The following is an 18559-nucleotide window of genomic DNA, read 5'->3' on the forward strand; positions in this document are numbered from 1 at the left end:
GTGTAGAGTTTTCCTCCACTGGAAAACTACCTTTGCCAAGATTTGCTGTGTAAGTGTTTGGTTAATGGTCATGTATCGGGTATTTCAGAAAGTGCAACTCATGAGAACAAACTTAAAATAATATACAGGCACACACACATTCAATTATGTTACAGGGAATAAAAACTATAAGTATGTGGTTGTGTCTCTGAACAGCTGTTACACCACATGGTGGTAATAATGCACTAAATGTTCACAATACAGGGTATTTTTCTCTCTGCTTTTATGTATTTGGACTGGAATGACAAATAATGTAGCCATCCAAATGACTTCAATGTATTTTTTCCTGTGGTTATGGAAAATAAATGGGTTCATCTGTGCAGATCATTTTGGGTGCGTGCAATCAGTTTCATGAAACAAAGTGAGGCAACATGTTTTTTATTTTAATTGTAAAAATACTTTTTATTACATTCTTAAATCCATATATTGTATCACCGTTGTGCAATAACACTTTATTTTGTTAAAACCTCTTAGGCTTTATATCCATAACATATCATAAATTATTTCTTATTAAAATCCATATTGATTTAATAATAATAATAATCTTAAAATATCGTGAACATATAAACAGAAGGATCATGACAAAAGAGAAACTTTGAGGGAGACATCTTTAAAAACGCTCTTTAAAAAAATAGAATTACATCTCTCCAAGACAAAAAAGGACACTAAACTGATGAGGGGAAAAAACAGTAGACATAGGGATATACAAATTTAAGAAACAAAAGATCACAACAAAAACCAACACACGATTCAGAGATTATAATCCACCTTTTATATTTATTTTAATATTTTATAATATCCTATTTCATCTATGACTCAAACTCAAAAAGAAGTCTTGCAATAATGATATTAGACAGGGTTTAAAATCTTTGATACTTTGAAATAAAACATTCACAAGAACACGTACTGTACACAGTGATCAAGGTTTTAAGGTCTTCTACGTCGGTGTCTTGCTAGCGAGACTCACTGCAGACACTATTGGGACAGAGAGCCCAGCTATCCCCCTGAGGAACTCAGGAAAATGCAAGTGCTGCCTCCCCCCCCCTGGACAGCGTGTAGGCCTGCAAACACGACACTGCATCCTTTTGAAAGCAGCGTGTCTCACAAAGTATTGCACTTTGTTACAATCCGTAAGTGTCAACTCACCTGCGTAGTGGTTGGCTGAGTATTCGGTGCATTATATTCTAAATAAGAGTATTTGTCGTGCCGCGAGGTTAAAACAATGCTGGAGTGCTATTACAATGGGGAAAGACGTGATTGCGCAATCCCACCACGCCGCTGTTTTTACGTACCCAGATAAGGGTCGTACCCCTTCATACTATGTGAGATAATGGATGGCAAACAACACTGGCCCAGCAGTGCAAAAGCAAACAGGGCTGACATATTAAATAGAGCTCGACATCCAACATCTGGTCGTGTGAAAAAAACAAAACAGCATCAATTACAACTATTCTTTTGGAGTAGCTTCTTTTTTTTTTAGCACCGAAAGGCATGCACTGCTCTCAAATGACAGAAAAGCAGTCAGAGAGGTTGCCACCAGTAGATCCAGCAGTTCAGTGTGTCTTGTGTCCAGTTTTAAGAGCATAATAAAAACTGTTTTAAAGTATAGTTTAGTCTGGCCTTCAAATTGCACCACTAATTGTTATATTCTAGAAGAAGCTCTCGAGAATGTATGTAACTCAGGGGGGTAGCTGATGGCTCTGTCAACCCTTCCCTGCGCCATGTAGTGTTTGAAGAGGGTGAGGTAGTAAGGGAGTGCGTGGGGGGGAGGTGGGCGACCTAATTCTCCAATCAGAACACCGCGGTTTCCTGCGAACAGCCCAGTCGACCCGCCGCAGACAGCATCCCCTCTGACTGACGTCTGAGGGCCTTAAAGAACACCATCACCCACAAGTCCACCCTTCTTTGCCCCTCGTCCAACCACGTAGGTGGCAATGTGATTAACTGTCACATTTCCACACCCAACTCTCAAGTTCATTCTCTTCCTTCACTCGGAAAGTCTTTTGAATCTGCCGGTTGAGCCGGCGCTGGAGGTTTTGAGGCGATGTCGGTCCTCTGCGGAGGGGAAGGGGGCTGAGGCGTGACTGTTCCAGACGCTCCTTCCGTGAGAACTCATGACCCCCGAAGGGGTCGGCTGCCCCCGGCACCTTGTTCATACAGCTTATCTACAGCGGGTGGGTGTGTCTGGCATTTCTGACTGGTTTAACGTGAGTTAAAGTGCAAACCCGTAAAAACCTTGTGCCAAGAGTTCATTTTGGAATCTAACAAGTGCCATAATTATCCGTTAGATTTTCTTTTTAAAAGACACCAATCTATCCGCCCCTGACCCCTAAAGTTTGGGCAGGCAGTATCTGTGTGAGAGACCCCTGAGCTCAAGAATATCACCTCACTCGGGATGAAATCAGGACTGCTCTTATCGTACATGATTATATAGTTATGATTTATTTTATGTATAAAAGGAGCATCTGAAAATACTTTCAAAATACCTCTGTGATTTTTTTCACTCTCCAGGTGGCAAATTTCAAATGGTGTTAGGGCTGAGGTCACTGATTGCATAAAAAAAAAATATTAATAAAGAGCTCACTTCCATCAGTGTCTGTGGATGTGCTGGTAAAAATACCTACAAAGATCAGTTTAAGTGCTTTTTTTGTGCTCTGTGTGCAAAAGTTTGTGGGTGCACGGCGGTGGCAGACACTCGGGAGTGTTTGCCCCTCCATTGCAACAGTTTTAAAAACCCTGTCTCTTTGGGAGTTTGATCATGGTCCCTTTAAACAGTTTGTTCACACATTACGAAACTGCAAAAATATGGGCGCTACCGGAAAAAAAATATCGAATGAAATCATAAGCCGCTACGAGACGAGAGAACTGAAACAGGCGTCGTTACTGCAAACCTCCGCCGAGTAAGTGCGGATTTTAAGTATGTACATTCTATTTCGAGCCTAAAGGGGCAAAGGGGAGAAAGGGGATACATTCAACAATAGCTTGCGGGAACTTTGAGAATGGTCGAAAGTCAAATTCAGCGTTATGAGACAAGTTTAAGGTCATCTCATAGAAAACACAAATGATGTGGGCTACTCTTAAATAAGTCCCTTAAAAAAAAGAAAAAAAAAAAAAAAAAAAGGAGGTAACGTGTACTGCAGCAGTTCCTGTCGTGTTACGTTGAAGCTGAATGGCCTGCAGGGCAGTGTGAGCTCCTCCACAGGGCTGGGAGCTCATAGGTGAGAGGAGTGTGTCCTAAAGTGTAGCGTGCAGGATTGTCCTTGAGCTGCTGGTTGTTGTTTTTTTTGCCTCAGCTGGATGCCACATTTGTATCTCCCCTTCCCTACACCTCAATGTCTCTCCATTTAAATCCCTCTCTTTAGCTCGGCGGTTCTAGCCTTCTGTGGAGTCTGGGAAGGTGATTTCACTCCCAAAAACCTCCCGATACAGAGGCGGGAAGGTGTACGCGGTCTCAGGGTGGACCAGGCGGAAAAACTCCAGTTTGTCGATGTGAAGGTTGCAAATGGACTTCATGATGGGAAGCTTAGACACCATCTAGAAAGGAAATACAGAGAAGAGCAGAATACGTTAAAAGAAGAAATAAACACGCATTGTGTCACCAAACAGCGATGCAGCAGTGTTTGTACCTTAGCTAGTTTCTCTTCTGACGCTCCCTCTTTTTGTAGGCAGCGCTGCAGAGCCACATAGACCTTCTCCTGCAACTTCTGTATCTTCTGAACATCTGTGAGCCAGGGTCGGTCTGAGGGAAATTAAGAGTGACAAAATGGTTTCATTAGTGTTGTCCTGTTGCCAGTTTGAACCCGATGAGGTTTACGATGTACAAACATCTAGGAGAAGAACACAAAATGCACTGAGCACAACGTGCGATTGTGCTGTGCAGATGATGTTCTCACTGCTTGTACATTACAGCGGTTGTAAAGTCAATCACATAAACCCATGTTTTTTTTGCACTGCAAAAACATGGGTGTGATCAAATAGAGAGTTAACTAAGTTAATATCCTCTTGGCAACAGCACTAACATGTAGCAACATTGCTGATGTAGGCGTGTAATGAGTTGTACAAATAAATGCAAATACAATGCATTCAAATCTATGACAGCAGTATAAGCAAAGATATTTGGCTAGAATCACCGCCTGAGTTGGGGAAAAGTTTATTAATGATGAGGAGATGCTTTATATAGCTTTTTCTTTGCTTCTTGTTACACATACGAATGGATAATGCAATCTGAATAATGCAGTGAAGGCTACTACGCAAATAGATTAAAAAAATTAAAAAACATTGTCTTTTTATACGGTTTCAATAAGAGTGAAATTCCCTTTGTCACAAAGGGCTTTAATTATTACAATTAATAACACACACCATTATCCTGTAATCATAAATAATGAGTCGAATAGAGACGCTCAGGGTTTCAGTTTGTCAGTTTTAAAGAGGTCCTCCCCTGTTATGGTTTTCACCTGTGAGAAAGTTGTGGAATGTCATAATAGCCGTTAGCTGATTAACATCTAAGTACTTATAATTAGCTCTAGTTTTGTAGTGCGTTGGCGCCGTCCACTTTACAGAGTCAGCCGCTAAACTTGTGCAGCAACTTTAAACTTTTTAATGGGCCAAATGTACGACATGATGACAAGTGGACTGCACAGGTTGATTTTCACCTATTTAGAAGTATCGTAAAACACTACAATGAGCATGAATATATGTAGTTCAGGAAATATGATCTCACCAGGTGAGAGCAGCACAGCAGCACTGAAGAGAGCCATCTCTTCCTCGGACATTTGTACCCGGCTCAGGCTTTTAGCCAAGTCGAACACTGCATTCACCAGGTCGTCACAGCCTAGACAGAAGGAGAAGGAGGAATTGGTCATCGAAACAGAAACTACTGGGGGTGATGATGTTGATCAAGATGTTGAGAGAAAGAGAGAGACAGAGAGAGAGAGAGAGTGCACTCACCAAGTGCTTTGAAAAGATGAGCAGTTGTAAACTTTCCGTCAAAGAGCATCGTATTGTTGATGGGGTTATAGGCCCGACACATACGGATCAGGAGAACATCCATGCAGCCTGTGGACACACACAAAAGAAAACAAAAAGGATCCAAAGAAAAAGATTAGTGGCATGTACGTGTTTAGGTATTGGAAATAGAGGAAAAGAAGCCTTAAAAATCCATGTAAATGGTCTACTTAAACCATGTTCAGCAGTTATGCTGAAAATAACTAAATTAATGTAATACAAATGTACAAATACACAATTAATGATGATAAAATGAAAAGGAGCAGCAAAATAAAAACATTATTTTGATCTCTATATGTTGTCGACTAAAGTGTTAAGTTTTTACTGCATAATGCAGTAATCTAGATTAAAAAACAAGAATACCTTCAACGAGAAGGAAACTCTTCTGACAATAACAGTGAGTGCTTCTTTCAATTAATCAGCACTATGAGCATAATCAAAAACTGACGTGTCGTAAGAAGAAGGATTCTTGTTTAAAGAAATTGTGGTTTGACCGCCCCGTCGTGCTTTACTGACAAGGTAATTGTATTTCACTTATTGTGAAAGCTACAAATGATTGGGGTAATTGTCAAGGATGCGATTAACATCATAAAAGGTGTCATTATTAGCCACTGGTTATGGTTTGATAAAGCGTGGTGCTGTGGATTCGACACGTTTAAAGTGACTGTTTGACTTCAGGCCAATCATAATTTCTCCCCCTTCAGGTGTAACCTGCGTTTGGCGGCTCATGTATGGGCGTGGACACATCTCGCGTCTTTTAAACGTTGTCGCCATTTCTGGCAGACACATCTAACGAGTCTAATTAAACAGCTCCTCCAACTTGAATACTTTGGTGGCCAATCAAAGCCATTCCTCTATTTGTAGGAATGGTTAATTGTTTGGGCTGTCGCTGAAAACAAAAAAAAAAAGTAACATTTCCAACGTGAATTACGAGTTTGGGCGCTTCGTGGCGCGATCACAACTAGACCAGACAGTTTTCAGGAGCACCTTTTCAACAGCTGTCTTTGTCTCAGCTAAAAGTTTGCAAAGTAATACACACACACACAGTTGTCTGGCCGGCGGCACGCGCTTTGTAAAAACAGCTCCGGACGGTCGCCTGGCTAAACACAAAGTATGGAACCGACATTGACCGACAAGCTGAGCGTTCTTCTGGCGCCATGCACTGACCTGCTTTGAGGAGGATGATCTGATCGTTCTGACAGAGGTCCATGAAGCCAGAGATGCGCTTGGCAAACTCGACCACGTACTGGATTGCGTTGGTGATTTGAATGGCACATTGTTGCCACATCGCCTCAGCTGACTGAAAAGAGAAAAAAACAAGAGACGAGGGAGGCGTTTATTGCAATACAAGTTGTATTCCAATGTTTTCTGTTGCGCTCCATCGAGACTCTGGTTGAGTGATTTGCCCCTAAAGACGTCCCGACCCGCAGTACGTTTGATAACGTTGGCTCCATCTTTCTTATAGCCATGTCCTACAACCTTGACTAGTGAGACAAAAAGCCCAGAAGGAGTTGTTTGGATGTACAAACCCCTCTGTGAAAAGCAATTGTGGTGATAAGAAGGGAACACTTATATTTGTCTTTAGTAAACTTCCTTGTAGAAGTTTGACAGTTGATTTTCTGTGCACGATGAGCTATGCAATAATGTTTTAATCTTTCACAATACAGATCATATGACCAATTAATCATCTAGGTAGATGGTGTAGATTTTCAATGAACCTCATTCTTGTAGTGTGGATAAATGCGATATGCTTGCAATACCATAATGTGTCATATATACCTTGGTCTGGTATGAGCGTGTCTCTTCTGAGCTATACAAGGTCCACGCCATTCTCTTCAGATCCTCTGTGCCGTACTGGCTCGTCTCAATATGGGACTTCAGCACACTCTGAGTTATACGCTCTGAACAGAGGGAAGGTTTTTTCTCAATGAGATTCATGTTGTTTGAAAGATAGATGTAAATTTAGACACAACAGCCTTTATATAGCAGCTTGGCATTTATACTGACCTATCTCAAGCAGGGAGCAGCCCTCGGGCAGCGGGTTGAGGATAGCATGTGAGAAGAGTCCAGAGTCGTGCAACAGCTGGTACTCGTGCTTGATGCTGTGGTTGACGTCAACAAAGTCCAAGTTGGTCTGTTCTGGTGAACTCTGAGAGGAGGAGGTGCTGCCTGCACTGCCGCCCAGCATGTCCAGGTTACAGTAGTCTCCACCCGCGTCCTCGGGGGTGAGCGGCAGGTCGAAAAGCAGGCCTTCTGGCAGCATGCTAATGTCGTCCAGGTCGCTGAGCGTGGTGGTGGAGCTTCTTCTGTAGGTGCGGCCGTGGTCGGCCATGTCGGTTTCCTCTCGCTCGCGGACACCGAGCCCCGTGCACTCCTGGGCCTGCTGGTGCTTCTGGACCTCTGCATACAGGCTGTCGCGCTGCTTTTTGGACATTCGACCAAACTTGACCGCTGCAACAGGAGAATGTCAGGACCAGAAGGTTAACAGTCAGGAAGGTAGTGATGAGTAGAAAGTGGGAGGTGGAAACTCTGAGTTAATTAAATATAGATCTTCGTGGCTGAACTCACCATCGCGGCTCATGCCCAGAGCGAGACACTTCTGCAGCCTGCAGTGCTGACAACGGTTACGGTTGGTCCGGTCAATTAAACAGTTCCTCTGTCGTGAGCAGGAATACATAGCATTGTTCTGCTGGCTGCGTCGGAAGAAACCCTTCAGACAAATAAAAACACACAACAAGTGAGCATGTTATTGTTGGCTAGATCATAAACAAATTGATCCGAATAAAGTACAATGTTGATACCAACACTTTTAAAGCTACTTTTACCACTGTCACTAACAACTGATGAGGGACATGGATGAGTGCTCACCTTGCAGCCTTCACAGGTGATGACACCATAGTGAATCCCTGATGATTTGTCCCCACAGATTTTACACGGAATCACCTCTATTTGAGCTTCAGAGAGAATGAGAGGGAACAAAAAATAAATAAGTGAAATAGTCAAAAACATTGAACAGATACGGACCTCAAATCGTAGAAATAAGTTACTTAGGTTTCTTGGTTCAATTTATGTTGACTGCAGTTATTGTCAATACATATCAAAATATATAATAAATAAATAAATATCTACTCTACACAATTTAAACTCACACACAACAACCACCACCTTGCACGTGACACTTGAATATTCTCAGGAGAAATCCAGGTAATTTCCTGACAGTCACAGTTGTCTGTGCACCACAAGCATTGAAATGAAGCTAATAACGACGACATTCATTGCACAGGAATGTGAGGAAAACGAGAAGTGACAAGAACCCGGTGGACGTGAGTTTACATTGCACACCTTGAGTTCATTGTGTAGGCCTGAGCCTTCTTACTCAGGAACAGCCTGTTCTTTTCATTATGTTGTTTATCTAAGTAGCTGGGCCTCCTCGAGCCCAGAATAGCAGGTCAATTGCATTAGCTGAGGCCCGGGGTTATAAGGTTTCACGGCCCTCTCTGTGTCGCTCCTCTTGACAACATGCGAGCAGGTATGCTGTGAGAAAATGCAGACTGCTGTGCTGAACCCTCCGTGGCCGAAGATTGTAACTCACAAAACAACTGCAACTGATTCGGCACCGGGCAGCAGGGTGTTGCCAAACAATCCCTAAACCACTTTTGTTGGGTCACAAAGGGTATTGGGTAACCTGTAAATCGCAGCGATGGCTTTAACCGGCCATCACAGCTCTCCAGAAAATTGCTGTTTTTTTCTAAAGGCTCTTTGATAAACCACTCACAAACAACCAATCACATGAGACACTCTGTGTGGGGAGAGATATGCGTCACACGAGCAGGCAAAGCAAAGGAGTTTAGTGACTGACATTACCATGAAAATCATAACTCGGGGGAAAGGACAACAACATTTTCCCTCCACAAAGACTTTCTGTGTAGTGCAGGAGACATATTTGAGTATTTCCTCCTGGACAACACAACTGAGGGATATAAATAAATAAAAGGCAATGGGAAAAATTCTATTCTATTGCTCCCTTAGTCGCTCCCCCTCCAGAGCCTCGCCCCCGCCCTTCGGCCTGTTATATAACTGCGTCTGGCTGCATTCCACGAACACACTCATTCAAAGGTGGTTGCCTTGGCAACAGGGTGACGATCCTCCCTCTCTCTCCTGCCACACTATTGGCAGTCGAGTCAGCGGCTTTGTCTGTGACTTGCCGTCTCACCTGCCAGTCAGCTGAGCATCACCGTCGGGCCCAGTGAGCAAGAGCTGCTCCACTGACACAGTTTCTCATTCAGCAAAGGGGGCGGGGCTTGTGGTGGCAGCCTCCCAAGGAACACAATTCGGTTCCTTGCAGGTTTTAAAAAGGTAAAAGAAAATCTGACTCGGCCTTTAAGTCAAGGGAAGGTGGAGGACCAAACTGCCCCCTTTTACAATTTGTGCAACATCTGGAAATATTTCCTGAAACATCTAGTACAGTAAGCTGCAGCAGGGGCAGCTCACATGGAGCATTAAGAGCAGCTCTTAACTTGTTGCAGCATGTCAAGTATTTGAGTGAAATTTCAGCTGTGTTTGAGCTTGACCATAAATCTATTTTTACTCTGGTGCAGTCGGCTGCCCGGAGATTCCTTCTGCCGCTCCGGTCTATTGGCAAATAAACATTGCACAAATCACAGCTCGGCGCAGAAGTGTACACTGTTTAGAGTAAATAACAGTGTGCACATTATTAGAGAACTAAAACAGTGCATTCTGCTGCCACCATACATTATGTGGTATGTGGAGATCCAGCATCTTTATTTGTTTGTTTGGAGAATGTCATTGGTTCTGTCTGTTTAGATGCTATTAACATGTATTATAAATGACATGTTCAAACACAATAATGGCTATATTTGAGAAAGAATGTAATCATAGATGAACATTTTGAATTTGATCATTTAACTGCATGGCTTTGCAGTGTAAATAGAGCTTGAACAACGTCCAGTATGTAAATGAGCAGACGGCAATTTAATACGCCTCAGAGGAGCTTTGATGTGCAGTTCCTGCTATGCCAGGTTGGAAAATCCCAGCTATCATAATATTGCATATTATTTCCTAGAAAATCATTGCAGAAAAGCATGTCTTAACATGTCCGGTAACACGTAGAGCCTCTGAACTCAATCTGGATCTGAAAGTCCTTCTTATGTGTCTGTCGGTCATCACGGCTGTAAAACCTCTGCTAGAGGAAGACTTTGCACCCCGCTAATCAAACAGGGTCCAAGGTCCAGTTTACCTTGCACTTAAAATGTACACAACATGCTGTATACTTGACCTACATTCTAAGGGGCTCCTGTGGCCTCCATGTAAAGAACAGGATATTGTGCAACATATTGTAAAGTTAGGTTACCAACCAGAAAGGGTTTGCACACTTAAAGTTGCCCGTTATTTTATTAAATACCCAGTAATGTTTGACACTCTCTCCTTCTACATCCTAAAGAATGCAGATAGTTTAAAATGACCGGACACCAACCCCAAACTGTAAAAAGGCACTGCGGGTTTAGGTATTTACTGAGACAATAGTAGTGTTCACGAGTCCACTGCACAGGTCCGCATCGTGCATCGTCGCTCTTAAGTGGAGCCCCTTGCTGATGTTTTTTGTATCGCTATAGAGAATATCACTGAAACTGTGTATTATAAGTGACTGCAATTATTTCCTTTCATCTTTCTGTGATGCAGTCGGCATAATACGCATAATTTGTTTCCTGACCGTCTCGAGGGAGAGAATGTTAATTGTATTTCCATCCGCCCACAACCTAAAAATTAGGTCAGCAGTGCAGCTGTTGGCCCAGCCAGGTGAGGATACTTTCCTCTTTTTTTTTTGCTGGATGCTTTATGGTTGATGTAATGAATTTCCCCAGTATACACAATACAAACAAGGTCGCTTGTACACTCCTACATACTTCAACCGTATCCCACTTTTAAAAAAAACACTCACCATGGTGAACAACAATGCTAAGAAACCAGTCAAGAAACCAGTCCTCCCACAATGTGCCTCTGTGAGCCCTCACCATTGATCAGAGAAGATAAAGTGCATTCACTTGATGGTGCTGTTTATGCCCAAACACAAGTGGGCCTCTGCAACACAAGCGGAAACAGTTTTAGGACGATGCTGCAGCAATCTCTAAAATCTCTTTAAATGTCACTTATCCTCACGCACCCTTCGAACATAGATAGGACGTAGGCCTATCAAAATGGCGTAAGATACCGAATAGAAAAATATTATTTGTGCGTAATCTTTGTTTACATTGCTGTGCTGCGAAATAAATTGCGATGACATTTTGCCTGAATGCTTACATAATCGGGGTGAGAGTTAAAGCTTTCGATAAGGGGAAAGGAATCTCAGTGTGAAGTTGTCATAGAGAAAGGGCACCTTGACACATACTGTAGCTCGCTGTGAACAAGGCCGCAACAGATCGTGGCTTTGAGGCTGGGATCAGCACAGCAGCGGACTTGGAGAGCAATGAGAGAGCGCTTTTCTCTTTACTGCCACCCTATACCTTTGATCCCGGGCTACCTGGGCTCCAACAGGCTCATAAGGCTTGCAAAGCTCTGCACAATATTCGTGCACTGGGGCGTAAAATCTTTCGGTGCTTTTCTGAAGTCTGTCTGTTTGATCTTGATGCATCACACACCGACCTTACCTAACGTGTTTGCGCAACAGGTTATAACAACAACTCTGAGATAAACAAGCGGAAAAGCATTGTTTGCAATCTCTCAGGGGAATCAAGAAAATATCTTTGATATGCCGCTTTTCCGCATGTAGGAAATTGAAGACTGCGGATGACATTGTGGTTGATGTGGTGATTTTACGTAAACAGATTGAAAAGCTGGCAATGCTTGACTGGAGTGACACATACTCGTACTTGATGTAAGTAACACTAGCTGGCAGAGGAAACTGAGCTTAACTGAATCCCGCTGTGCTTCATGGTCACATGTGGACTTGCTGAGCTCATATCCTGCTTGTCGCAGCGGTGCATGACTTTGCCATCGCAACTCCACAAAGATGTGACCTCTTCATTCTCAGTTAAAGTACAAATACACAACAACAGATTGTTTTCCTAATTGCATGTTAAAAATAAGTTTTGTTGTAAGAAAAACGAATAAAAGGCAGCAGGCATCTTGCAAGACGCATTAAAAGCAGGCTTCTCCTGTGCAGCTCATATCTACATTATTCTGAAGAGGAGCATTCTGTCCGACAACTGATTTAAATTACCACTGTGTCATTAGTAATGACGACAGGCCCCTCAACCCCAAGGCACGCACGCACACGCACACACACGCAGTAATCCTAAATGACAGAACTAGGTCAATGGAGCACCTCTTCTCTATCTCTCACTCTCTCTTTCTATCCCTCTCTCTCTCTCTCTCTCTCTCTCTCTCTCTCTCTCTCTCTCTCTCTCATATATATATATATATATATATATATATATATATATATATATATACACACGTCTACCCCCCTCTCTCTCTATATATATATATTATCTATCCATCTCTCTCTCTCGTCGCCATACTGCTGACGCTGAAAACCAACAAACGCTGGAATACTGATTTATAACTATTGCATTAAACCACAGTTCAACAAACCATCAGTGCTTAGAGGTACATTAAAACATCACAAGTAATAAAGAAAAGGAAAGAAGGTCGACAGTAAAATATTGTAAAACTAATGGTTTTGATCATAACAAGTCTGAGTAAAGTGTAGTAAAACACAGCAAGTATAAAAGGGAGGAGCATCTAAGAAAAGGGGGACTATTCATTCACCGTAAACAAACCCTGCCAGCAGCTTTTCGCTCAGTTTGACAGCCTCTGTATCACTCCGCTCCCCCCCTCCCCTTATCCCCTCTCTCTTACATAACTGGAGTCGCCGGTGAAATTAAGTAATTCAAAGCTGCAACGCATATTCCTCTCATCAAAGGCAAAACTGAATAAATGCACGAAATCGGTGCAGTTTATACTAATGAACTTAACACACTTTGCGCATATGTAGTTGTGCTGTAATAAAAAAAATAGACCCGTTTTGACATCCACCCCAAAACGTGCCTATGTATATAAATTATACAATTTGGATTACAATTCCAAAAAGTCCTATAGGTGACAGTTTGACGCACAACCTAAACAGTTGTTTGCATTTGCCCTCTTTGATGTGATCGGTGCTGCCGACCAGCGCGAGCCTGCAGCCTACGCACTTTGGACCGCCTCACAGCCAGCAACTAAATGCACCTCAAAAAGTTATTTTTTACAAAACACGGGACGTGTCCGGCTCTGAAAAAAAGAAGAGAATACATACTAACAAAATTTAGACATTTCCACAAACTCACCTCTCATGTCGGCGGTGAAGTCTCGCCAACTCTTCAAGTCATGCAACTCCAGGTGGAAACGAAGCCAAGAAAACACGGAGAGCGACGCGCACTTATTTGCTCCAAACCGGGAGCAGCTGAAAACTGTCACAACAGCAAATCCTCATATGGATTTTCTACCTTTTTTGTTGTTGTTGTTGTTGTTGTTTTTCGCACGCGCCCGAGCCTAAAATAAGTGAAAGCGACGGAGTGTTGTAGTCGGATACTCTGTGTCCGTCTCGGAGGTTGTGTTGTGATGAGGCGACGGCAGCAGCAGCTCTTCCTTCGTCTTCTCGCGGCTCTGTCCTGCTCTGCGGCTCGCTGCATGTAACCTGCTTTCGGCGCGTGGACTACACATGATCCTCACCCAGCGGTCCGCCCGCCTCGTGCCCCGTGATCTGACGCGCGCGCCGCCGCCGCCGCCGCCCCCCGCCCCCCACCCCTGCGCGCGCTTCAAGGAAGTTCTCGCGTGCGTGGGAAAGTGTGGCAGTGTGTCACTTCAGACCAGCGTGGGAACTATGGACTAACAAGCGCACAGTTTAATGTATCTTCTGGAATGAAAAGGAACCATGTAACATTTTTAATTATGGATCAATAAGAAGCCTCCTTGGCGACCTCAATGTGGGCTTTACAGATTCTTAAACAGACGTTCAAGGGACGTGCGTTGTTATTGCATGTGTTCATACACTATAAAAACCTTTTAATTGAGATGTATTTTATTTTTATGGTATTATTATATCATTACAATACCAGTGTAAGTACACAATTCAAACTATGGACAAAATTGTCAGACCAAAACATGAAGTTTGCTATAATACATTTGAGGATACATATACATATATATATATATATATATATATATATATATATATATATATATACACACATATACGTATGCGTATATATATATATATATATATATATATATATATATATATATATATATATATATATATATATATATGTATGAAAACAGATTTTTGTTGAATACTGAAATTAATGTCAACCAGTGGTCCAGAAGGTAGAAACATTAATTTAACAATCTCAAAAGATTCATGCTAGCCTATGTTTTTTTTAAACGGTCAGCACAGTGGAAATTATCTACGACCACTTTATTGTACAATTAAACTGTAATGTTTTTTATTTGAACATCATTTGTTGTTGCATGGACACAATAAATAGAACTGTATGCACATATATGCGCATCTGTTGTCTTCCTAATTTCCCTCATATGGTTATAAAGTTTCCATAGCGTGCTTATGAAGCATGAATGTGTTTGGTTGTTAGAGAATACCTGCTGCTCACACAAAATAAAAAATACATACAAACCCCCAATACAGCAATGGACCAAACCTATTTCTCTTTAAGATTTAATATAGGATATATTGGCTTACTTTTATAAATAAATTCATAAAAGAGAAGCTTTTCTGTCCTCAGTTTCCCTTTAACTGCATGCAACATTGTAGAACTCTGCTGCATTATATCCCCGGATTAACAAACCCTAATCTAAGAATGAAGCGTGACCACAGGTTGTGCATTGTGTGTCGTATTGTTTTGTTTTCCCCTTCCTGAAATGTTGCAATCCAGGCCACATTTTTACTTAAAGCAGCAAAGTGTGTATCAAGATGAATTAAATGCAATAATTAAACATAATAATAGAATTAAAAACAACCTGATTGTTCAGATGTGTTACACAAATCTCTTGATGCAAAATGCATGCGTATGTTTGTATGTGATGTTTGTTTGCAGAGTGCGATGCGGATTTGTAAGAGAAAGGAAGAATAAAAACACCCTCTGACATAAACAAAAAGCCATTAATAACAGCGCAGATTAATATAACTGATTGGCGAAAGTACGATGACGAGTGTATCGTGTAACTCGGGCGAGTTATGAAGTGAGGAGAAGAGAGCGATTATGGTAAGTGGGTTAGTGGAGCAACACAGGGCTTTAAGACACCCTCCCTTTCCCAAATTGGTGTGCATGCGCGGTGAGTCTCCACCTTGTCTGTGAACGCTTTCGTCCAGAATCATATCAAAATCAAAGCTCATACATTTACATATGTTCTCTCAGCACCACCTGTGCATGCTTTATGTTCTTACACCTCTCTACTGTTCGCCTATACAGTCTTTTTTCCCCTAAACGGTTCTACAGGTCCTCTGCCACACTTGTGCAACATAAATGCATGTGTTTGCTTCTTATTAATGCACACTTTTAAAAATACAATGCTGGGAAAAGGGCAGTAAGTGTTTGTTTTATTATATTCTCTGCTCGTAAACGTAAACTTCCTCTTCCTCCCATTTCAGCGTGGTTTTGTCAGTCCGATGGTTTCCTTCCTGATCCTCATCTGCCGTCTTTCTCGGGTTGTATTATGTCCCTCCTGTCGCCACGAAGCAGCCACACATCCATCCGGTGTTCGCCTGCAACGTCAGTGACCCCCTGACCCTGAATCTTATGTAACCATGGCAATACCCAAATTAGAACATGGAGCCCGGAAAAGAGGGAGGTGCTTAGAGCTTCGAAATACAAGTATGTAGCTCCCGACCAGCTTTCCAGATTAAGGCAGATGGAATGAACGCACAGCGCGGCCACTGTGTTTGTGTGTGTGTGTGTGTGTGTGTGTGTGTGTGTGTGTGTGTGTGCGCGTGTGTGTGCGTGTGTGTTGGGCCCGAGAGATAGAAAGTAAAGGGGAAATCAAACACCTCCTCATCTACAACATAGGTGATGGCGGTGATGGTCACACCTTCGGAAGTGCTTTCTACGCACGAATGCAATGACAATATAATAGCTCAAACGGGCCTCTGCCCCACGGCGCATAAAGCCCAGTATACTGAGAGGATTATTTTAGGATTTGGGCTCTGGCTTCCATAATCCTCTCTCCTCTCCCTCATCCAGCTAAATCCTCTCCCTTCTCCCCTTTCAAATGCCCACTAATCTGTCTCCCTCCAACTCTCTGTTCGGCTGTAATCTGGTTTGTATCAATCTTTCCCCTGAACCAGCATCAATAGGTTAGTGTGTTAAACTACAGGGTGCTTCTTCTCTTTTCCACCTGTAAGACTTTGCCACTAACCATTCCTTTCTCCTCCTCAACCGGAAGGAAATGTGTGCTTGAAGTATCAATATTTCAAGGTCGAAGCCATAATTGTACACGTCTAGAAGATTGAAAGGTCATTCTTTAAACTTGGGAGCAGCAGTTGACAAAATAATCTTCAGGGCCTGTCTTCTATTGTATCACATGATTTTAGCAGATGGAATTTTCCTGCTGTCGTGGTGTCATTATTTCTAATGGAGCTGTACCCTTAAATGCATCATTACGTGACGGATGAAAATAAAACCATCAGCATACTTGCGTATTTACAATGACAACGCTAGTATGCTGATATATAGCAGGTAGTATGACTGAAAGGGTTCAACTTCCAAGACAAAAACACAGACAACACCCAGACCGGACGAAGCTGTGGCAGCGACCTGTCAATTACAAGGTAGCTGAGCCCTGAAGCATATCCTGCTTCATCCTCTATTTGACTTTAAATAGGTCTAAACATGCCGTATCGAAGAAAACTTGAAAGGAGCGATTGAGACCATGAACTCATGTTCACAATGTTAACTGAGGTAATAAATCAAGTGAGAAGTAGAGTAATTTTCTCAGTGACATATTTTTGCAGCCAGAGGAGTCGCCCCCTGCTGGTCATTAGAAAATATGCACGTTTACGGCACTTCTACACCGACTTCACTTTTCAGACCTGGAAGTTGCCGCCTGGTATTTTAGTCATGAACTAAAATATTGGACACACATTTTGACGTGATAATAGATGAAAAGTCCGAGGATCACCAAAATAAGTTCTACTCTTGAGAGTGTCTGTACCAAATGTCATTGGAAAAAAACTAGAATGTCTACAATCAGTAGAATTCATCCTCCGGGGAATCTCAATCTCAATCAATCTACAAAAAATGCAATGGCAATGAGATATAAGTGGATACCAAAATGACAAAGGGAAATTGTCCTCCACGGAGCCAATGCCGCTAGAAACTGCAGAAAAGCTCTTTTGCTCGTCCTTAAGTGTTTTTTGTAGAGATTTATCCAATTTAAAATAACCTTTAAACTGAAACTTCAGTATTCTGCAGCTCAACCTAAAACCTCATCAACTATAGTTTTATGCCCGTGTCAAGGTGAACTATGTGACACGGGTAGTAGCATAAGCTGATGAGCTAAACAAACAGACAAGGAGCAAGCCGGAGTGCCCTTCAGTTCACTTTTGACTCGGTATTTGTCCTCCCTGAGCAGCTGCTGATACTAGAGATTGCTGAATGTATTACCCTCAGGTACACGTTAGCTTCACATCCTGTCATCGGGAGTCACGCTGTTTATTTGGTCTTGACGGGCGATGTCTAAACGATAGGCACCCAATTAAAGTTGACATTTACCATGATGTGTCTGTCCGTGCTGCTTCCGCACACAGTGTTTGTCCCGCTGTCTGTGGACAGTGCTCTGCCTCCGTCTAGATAATATTGCATCTGACAGTCATGACAGGAAGAAGCGACCACAGGCATTTGCAGAGTTGTGACAGGGGGGTTTGATGAAAGGATAAAGGAATAGACGCACATTCAGGCAGTCTAATAGATAATACAGGGTACCCAGAAGAGATTATGCCAGAGATTATGTCTGTGAGATAAAAAAAAAAGAATAATTGAGTCTTAGAGGAATATTAAATATACGAACGGAACTGGACTAAGGACACCAGTGTACTGGGACTGAATATTCATCTCCTCAGGATGATATTACTGATCCAGGCTCAGATGAGACCGCGCGTTCACTGCAACACACAGGTAGTCACCTTTAAAAACAAGTCCCTTCATTTCCACATTTATCTTTGGACAACCGGTCAGCTGCGAAGATCCAAAAGCATTTGTGGTCGCTTCTGTCTGTGAGGCCTGGAGGTCCATTTCCTCATATACATGTCCTCGTATATATATCTCATTCTTACCATCTGCTGTTATTCTCCCATCCGTTCCCCTCATTACTAATTAAGTGCAAATCCTGTCCCCATTTCTATGGTTACAAGTTACAACACGTGTCGTTGGAGCGATGTCACCGTTCATTCATGCATTAATGTGAAGGAGCATTGAAATGTTAACCGAGGAGAGAAGATGGGCTT

General features: G+C 42.4%; 1 protein-coding gene across 1 annotated transcript; it reads right to left on the reverse strand.

Moving 5' to 3' along the window:
• Positions 1-401: 401 nt before the first annotated feature.
• Positions 402-13799, reverse strand: rorca (RAR-related orphan receptor C a). Its single transcript, XM_034531522.1, has 10 exons — positions 13389-13799; positions 7912-7997; positions 7612-7753; positions 7051-7494; positions 6823-6944; positions 6211-6343; positions 4987-5094; positions 4760-4870; positions 3666-3778; positions 402-3573 (listed from the first exon to the last, which is right to left on the reverse strand). The coding sequence occupies exons 1-10, from the start codon at positions 13393-13395 to the stop codon at positions 3412-3414; spliced, it is 1428 nt and encodes a 475-aa protein (XP_034387413.1). The 5' UTR covers positions 13396-13799; the 3' UTR covers positions 402-3411.
• Positions 13800-18559: the final 4760 nt, after the last annotated feature.

Source organism: Cyclopterus lumpus, chromosome 4, assembly GCF_009769545.1.
Source record: "Cyclopterus lumpus isolate fCycLum1 chromosome 4, fCycLum1.pri, whole genome shotgun sequence".
Lineage (NCBI taxonomy): Eukaryota > Metazoa > Chordata > Actinopteri > Perciformes > Cyclopteridae > Cyclopterus > Cyclopterus lumpus.